At 39.7% G+C, this 7,202-nt stretch overlaps 1 protein-coding gene across 1 annotated transcript in view; it reads left to right on the forward strand.

Annotated features, from left to right (window-relative positions):
* Window positions 1–6,822, forward strand: part of LOC121383914 — a 97,640-nt gene extending 90,818 nt beyond the window's left edge. Inside the window, exons 9-12 of the mRNA XM_041514012.1 lie at window positions 543–603; window positions 5,940–6,038; window positions 6,394–6,424; window positions 6,490–6,822. Of these exons, the coding sequence (XP_041369946.1) occupies window positions 543–603; window positions 5,940–6,038; window positions 6,394–6,424; window positions 6,490–6,822 (524 nt within the window). The remainder of the gene's footprint in view (window positions 1–542; window positions 604–5,939; window positions 6,039–6,393; window positions 6,425–6,489) is intronic.
* The last annotated feature ends 380 nt before the right edge of the window (window positions 6,823–7,202 follow it).

Raw genomic sequence — 7,202 nt, forward strand, 5'->3', positions numbered from 1 at the left:
TCTTCAGAAATTTACAATTATTATATTATGGGCATTTTTTTTTTTTTTATTTTTTTTTTTTTTTATTACGTGAAACAGTCTGTTATAAGTATTAGTAATTGTTGTTTTCTGTGAATAGGGCAATTGATATACATACATTAAATGTCATGTGACACCCCAGTTTTAACCAGTAGATTAAATACAAGACAGTATTCTAAGAGGTGGTTTGATTTACTTCTTATATTTTTTAAATAACTTTTTAGAGTTGTGTAATTTTATTGACTCTGTGTGACTATTTTACCAATAATGCAACCTTCACTAAACAGATTTAAAATGTCATGGAGATAGGGGTACCCAGTTCCTGAACCCATTTTCCTTTTCTTCTTCCCATATCACCCAAACAGGTACCCCGACCTTAAAACCCATTTCCATGATGGAATGTCAACGTGTAACTTTGCATGTACTGGTAAGTGGATGATCCAGTGTAACAAACTCGTTATAAAATCTTTCATGTGACCAATGTTGTTATTGAGTTCAGTACATGTAGGCGTTGCTGCTTTCAGGTTTACAAGGTCGACGTAGATGTCCAGATGAAAGTGATGAAGACTACCGCAGAAAAACAAAGTAGGATATCTCAGGCGTTTATCACCTATGTCTTTTTGATTCTAACAAGGCTTACTAAGATGTTTTTTAAATGAAACTGAAAATTCCCTAAATTTTGTAAAACAATGCTAAAATTCCCAGTCAAAGCCATGGAAAAAAGAAATAAAACCCTGTATTTATATATTACATTAGCTGCCATTTTGTATCTGGTTTATGTCCCAAATGGAATAATTTTCATTTGAGCTTAATCAACGACAAATGAATATTACATCTCTTTTGGTATAGAATGGTTGTGAGTTTGGTACCTCACTTAGACTTAGACTTAGATATGGTTTTAACGTGCTCATATACCTCTATGGTTTTGAACACGCCTACTCTGAGTCCGGCCTCAGATAAGATCGGTGGTCTGACTCGGGGCAGGAAAAACCTAACTACTATAATAATTTAGAAATTTAGAAATTTAATTCCAAAATAATAAATAAAAATATACCAACATTATAAGTTGTAGAAGCATCACGAGGGGTATATGGCTTTTTATGTACCCTCTGTGTGTTCTTTTACCCCAAGCCGAAGGTGAGGGGTAAAAGAGCACACAGAGGGTACATAAAAAGCCATATACCCCGAGAGATGCTTCTACAATGAATTTATCTTGCCGACATGTTAAACCATATAGCCAAATAATCAAAATAACGCCAGACAGTAATTGTTAACAATTTATTAACGGAGCCGTACCACGCAGACGTGAACGAAACCACTTGCCAGTGACGAAAAATAGTTCCATCGATAAACAAGTTTTTAACTTCAAATGTTTGTAATACGAAATTGTCTGAAACAGATATTAATATACTTGATTGATTATCAATATTATTTAAAATCTAATTATTGCTTTAGCATTAACTGGGGTGGCTGGAAACTGTTGGAAATTACAGACGGGGTATATAAGAGAATTTGGCTCCACCCACAGGGGTATAAGGGATTTGTCCAATGGCAAACAGCCAATGAGATTAAAGAATTTTACATGAAGGCGAGATAATAATAATTTTTGACTGTGTCCTTAATACATATATAGCCCTATTCTATAATAATGATAAATTTTTTAATTTGACGCAATTTTAGATGGGGAAGTCTTAAAAATATATAATTTACATATATAATAAAATTATTTAGTCTCCAGAGGTAAGGAGGAAGGGTAGGGGGGTAAGCCTGGCCCACAGAAAAGTTATAGTAGGTTTAATATTGATTGAAGAAAAAAAAAAAAAAATTATTAGAAAAGATTACCAATCATATTTCGGGCATTGGTGTGACCAGGAGGGGGGGAGGGGGCGAGAAGGGAGGCCGGAACTTTCACTAATCCTAAGGCCAAACCACCTACGCCCTATGGCCCAAAGAAACCTAACCACCGGCATCACAACCCCCACCCCCCACCCCCCCCCCCCACCCCACTGTGTCCAACCGCAGCTCGATTCAGTCATGGCAACCAATTATATCAAACATAGTATATTTAGTAGGGAGTCACTAGGAGAGTGACTCAACTGCAACAATAGTTATCTGGTATTGTGTCACTAGTAGACTGACACAATAACCCCTTTAGGGGGTAATTCTTGAAATAGTGAAGGAAAGTTTTGCCAGTCCAGCCCGCCGTGGAGAGAGAAACGCATCCAGAAGAGAAAAACAACAGACCCAAGGCGTCCCCTCGGTCCGCCCCTAGAACATGAATATTAAGTCACTCAACAAACGCTGTCACCACTTTTATCTATAAAACCGGTAACAGAACACAAGGTATAATTAACCAGGGTACTGCCACGAACACAGACCAGGTACCTCACTGTTAAATTATATTGCTTAGTGAAATTACGATAAGGACTGGAGACAGGTAATGTTAGAGGATCGTGCTGTGTTGTAGCCATTGTAACGTGTTTACGACGTATGGAAATTAGGATAAGGACTGGAGACAGGTGATGTTATAGGACCGTGCTGAGTTGCAGACCATTGTAACGTGTTTACAACATACTGAAATTATGATAAGGACTGGAGACAGGTGATTCAAGATATTTTCTTGTTTACAATATCGCTGTCTGTGCAACTAATTTGGACTACAAATGATCCACCCATGCTTACAAGCATTTCCCCGGCTTAGCACTTGCCAGTAGTAGAGGTGTCGGTTATTGTTTTAACATTCAGCATTTATTTGTTAGAATGTCTTGTGTGTTTTTCAGTATCTTGTGTGTTTTCCACTATCATGAGTTTTTCAGTGCCTCATGTGTTTTTCAGTGTCACATGTGTTTTTCAATATCGTGTGTTTCTCAGTGTCGTGTTTTTCAGTATCTCATGTGTTTTTCATTATCATGAGGTTTTCAGTGTCTCACATGTTTTTTTATTATTGTGTGTTTTTCAGTATCTTGTGTGTTTCTCAGTATCTTGTGTGTTTCTCAGTACCTGTGTGTTACTCAGTACCTTTTGTGTTTCTCAGTATCTCGTGTGTTTCTCAGTATCTCGTGTGTTACTCAGTATCTCGTGTGTTTCTCAGTATCTTGTGTGTTTCTCAGTACCTTGTGTGTTTCTCAGTATCTCGTGTGTTACTCAGTATCTTGTGTGTTTCTCAGTATCTTGTGCATTTCTCAGTACCGTGTTTCTCAGTATCTCGTGTGTTTCTCAGTATCTTGTGTGTTACTCAGTATCTTGTGTGTTTCTCAATATCTCGTGTGTTACTCAGTACCTTGTGTGTTTCTCAGTATCTTGTGTGTTACTCAGTATCTCGTGTGTTTCTCAGTATCTCGTGTGTTTCTCAGTATCTTATGTGTTACTCAATATCTCGTGCGTTACACAGTACCTTGTGTGTTTCTCAGTATCCTGTGTGTTACTCAGTATCTTGTGTGTTATTCAGTACCTCGTGTGTTACCCAGTATCTCGTGTGTTACTCAGTATCTCGTGTGTTACTCAGTATTTTCTGTGTTTCTCAGTCTCTTGTGTGTTACTCAGTATATCGTGTGCTTCTCAGTATCTTGTGTGTTTCTCAGTACCTTGTGTGTTACTCAGTACCTACCTTGTGTGTTACTAAGTACCTTGTGTGTTACTCAGTACCTTGTGTGTTTCTCAATATCTCGTCTGTGTGTTTCTCAGTATCTTGTGTGTTTCTCAGTACCTTGTGTGTTACTCAGTATCTTGTGTGTTACTCAGTACCTCGTGTGTTTCTCAGTATCTTGTGTGTTTCTCAGTACCGTGTGTTTTTCTCAGTATCTTGTGTGTTTCTCAGTATCTTGTGTGTTTCTCAGTACCTTGTGTGTTACTCAGTATCTTGTGTGTTTCTCAGTATCTCGTGCGTTACTCAGTACCTTGTGTGTTTCTCAGTATCTTGTGTGTTACTCAGTACCTCGTGTGTTTCTCAGTATCTCGTGTATTACTCAGTATCTCGTGTGTTTCTCAGTATCTCGTGTGTTACTCAGTATCTCGTGTGTTTCTCAGTATCTCGTGTGTTTCTCAGTATCTCGTGTGTTACTCAGTATCTCATGTGTTACTCAGTATCTTGTGTGTTTCTCAGTATCTCGTGTGTTACTCAGTATATCGTGTGTTTCTCAGTACCTTGTGTGTTACTCAGTATCTTGTATACCTTGTGTGTTTCTCAGTATCTTGTGTGTTACTCAGTATCTTGTGTGTTTCTCAGTATCTTGTGTGTGTGGTTCTCAATATCTTGTGTGTTACTTAGTATCTTGTGTTTCTCAGTACCTTGTGTGTTTCTCAGTACCTTGTGTGTTACTCAGTACCTTGTGTGTTTCTCAGTATCTTGTCTGTTTCTCAATGTCTTGTGTGTTTCTCAGTACCTTGTGTGTTTCTCAGTATCTCACGTGTTACTCAGTATCTTGTGTGTTTCTCAGTACCGTGTTTCTCAGTATCTCGTGTGTTTCTCAGTATCTCGTGTTTCTCAGTATCTAGTGTGTTTCTCAGTATCTCGTGTGTTACTCAGTATCTTGTCTGTTTCTCAGTATCTTGTGTGTTACTCAGCATCTCGTGTGTTTCTCAGTACCTTGTTTGTTACTCAGTATCTCGTGTGTTACTCAGTACCGTGTGTGTTACTCAGTACTTTGTGTGTTACTCAGTACCTTGTGTGTTACTCAGTATCTTGTGTGTTTCTCAGTACCGTGTGTGTTTCTCAGTACCTTGTGTGTTTCTCAGTATCTCGAGTGTGTTTCTCAGTATCTTGTGTGTTTCTCAGTACCTTGTGTGTTACTCAGTATCTTGTGTGTTTCTCAGTATCTCGAGTGTGTTTCTCAGTATCTTGTGTGTTTCTCAGTACCTCGTGTGTTTCTCAGTATCTTGTGTGTTTCTCAGTATCTCGTGTGTTTCTCAGTACCTTGTGTGTTACTCAGTATCTTGTGTGTTTCTCAGTACCTCGTGTGTTTCTCAGTATCTTGTGTGTTACTCAGTATCCTGTGTGTTACTCAGTACCTTATGTGTTTCTCAGTATCTTGTGTGTTACTCAGTATCTTGTGTTTCTCAGTATCTAGTGTGTTTCTCAGTATCTCGTGTTTTACTCAGTATCTCGTGTGTTTCTCAGTATCTCGTGTGTTTCTCAGTATCTTGTGTGTTACTCAGTATCTCGTGTTTTACTCAGTATCTCGTGTGTTTCTCAGTATCTCAGTATGTCATGTTTTTCTCAGTATCCCATGTGTTACTCAGTATCTTGTGTGTTTCTCAGTATCTTGTGTGTTTCTCAGTACCTTTGTGTTTCTCAGTATCTTGTGTGTTTCTCAGTACCTTGTGTGTTTCTCAGTATCTTGTGTGTTTCTCAGTATCTTGTGTGTTACTCAGTATCCTGTGTGTTACTCAGTACCTCATGTGTTTCTCAGTATCTTGTGTGTTACTCAGTATCCTGTGTGTTACTCAGTACCTCATGTGTTTCTCAGTATCTCGTGTGTTACTCAGTATCTCGTGTGTTTCTCATTACCTGTGTGTTTTTCAGTATCTGTGTGTTAATCAGTATTTTGTGTGTTTCTCAGTATCGTGTGTGTTACTCAGTATCTTGTGTTTCTCAGTATCTCATGTGTTTTACTCAGTATCTCGTGTGTTTCTCAGTATCTCAGTATCTCGTGTGTTTCTCAGTATCTCGTGTGTTACTCAGTATCTTGTGTGTTTCTGAGTATCTTATGTGTTTCTCAGTACCTGTGTGTTTCTCAGTATCTTGTGTGTTTCTCAGTATCTTGTGTGTTTCTAAGTACCTTGTGTGCTTCTCAGTATCTTGTGTGTTTATCAGTATTTTGTGTGTTACTCAGTATCTTGTGTGTTTCTCAGTATCTTGTATCTTGTGTGTTTCTCAGTATCTTGTGTGTTGTTCAGTGTCTCGTGTCCCTGTTCTGTTTCAGAGGCTGTCTCGAGCCCGGGATGGAGGACCTACTAAAGGTGTGTCAGGACTCACTGACGTCGCTGCACATCATTGACTGTGGAAATCTGCTCACGGACAAGTAAGATTCAAACTGACTGTGGGGAACACGAGGACTGTAAGCCAAGACCTTTGACTTAATTAACATCATCCAAGCATGTGGGCTGGCATTTAGCTTATTTGGAGCACTGGCCTGAGGTGGTGAGGATTGAATCTCATCAGGGGACCAATTAAATTGCTTCTTCCATTCTTACCTTTGACCCACAACTGGTTTATCAAAGGCCATCGTATATACTGTCCTGTCTGTCGGAAAGTGCATAAAAGACCTCTCGCTACTAATGGAAAAATATAGCTGCAGGTGTCCTCTAAACACTATGTATCAGAATGGCCGATGATGAATTAATCAAATTTTACCCTTTTTATTTTTGTTATTTCAGATCTCTGTGGCTCACCAGCTGTTACAGCTGTGTAAATGTTTATTTCAGATCTCTGTGGCTCACCAGCTGTTACAGCTGTGTAAATGTTTATTTCAGATCTCTGTGGCTCACGAGCTGTTACAGCTGTCTAAATGTTTATTTCAGATCTCTGTGGCTCGCCAGCTGTTACAGCTGTATAAATGTTTATTTCAGATCTCTGTGGCTCGCCAGCTGTTACAGCTGTATAAATGTTTATTTCAGATCTCTGTGGCTCGCCAGCTGTTACAGCTGTATAAATGTTTATTTGAGATCTCTGTGGCTCGCCAGCTGTTACAGCTGTATAAATGTTTATTTGAGATCTCTGTGGCTCGCCAGCTGTTACAGCTGTATAAATGTTTATTTCAGATCTCTGTGGCTCGCAGCGGTCACTCACTCTGGGTTATAGCCTAGCGGTCACTCTCTCTGGGTTATAGCCTAGCGGTCACTCTCTCTGGGTTATAGCCTAGCGGTCACTCTCTCTGGGTTATAGCCTAGCGGTCACTCTCTCTGGGTTATAGCCTAGCGGTCACTCTCTCTGGGTTATAGCCTAGCGGTCACTCTCTCTGGGTTATAGCCTAGCGGTCACTCTCTCTGGGTTATAGCCTAGCAGTCACTCTCTCTGGGTTATAGCCTAGCGGTCACTCTCTCTGGGTTATAGCCTAGCGGTCACTCACTCTGGGTTATAGCCTAGCGGTCACTCTCTCTGGGTTATAGCCTAGCGGTCACTCACTCTGGGTTATAGCCTAGCGGTCACTCACTCTGGGTTATAGCCTAGCGGTCACTCTCTCTGG

The sequence above is a fragment of the Gigantopelta aegis genome, chromosome 10 (assembly GCF_016097555.1).
Source record: "Gigantopelta aegis isolate Gae_Host chromosome 10, Gae_host_genome, whole genome shotgun sequence".
NCBI lineage: Eukaryota > Metazoa > Mollusca > Gastropoda > Neomphalida > Peltospiridae > Gigantopelta > Gigantopelta aegis.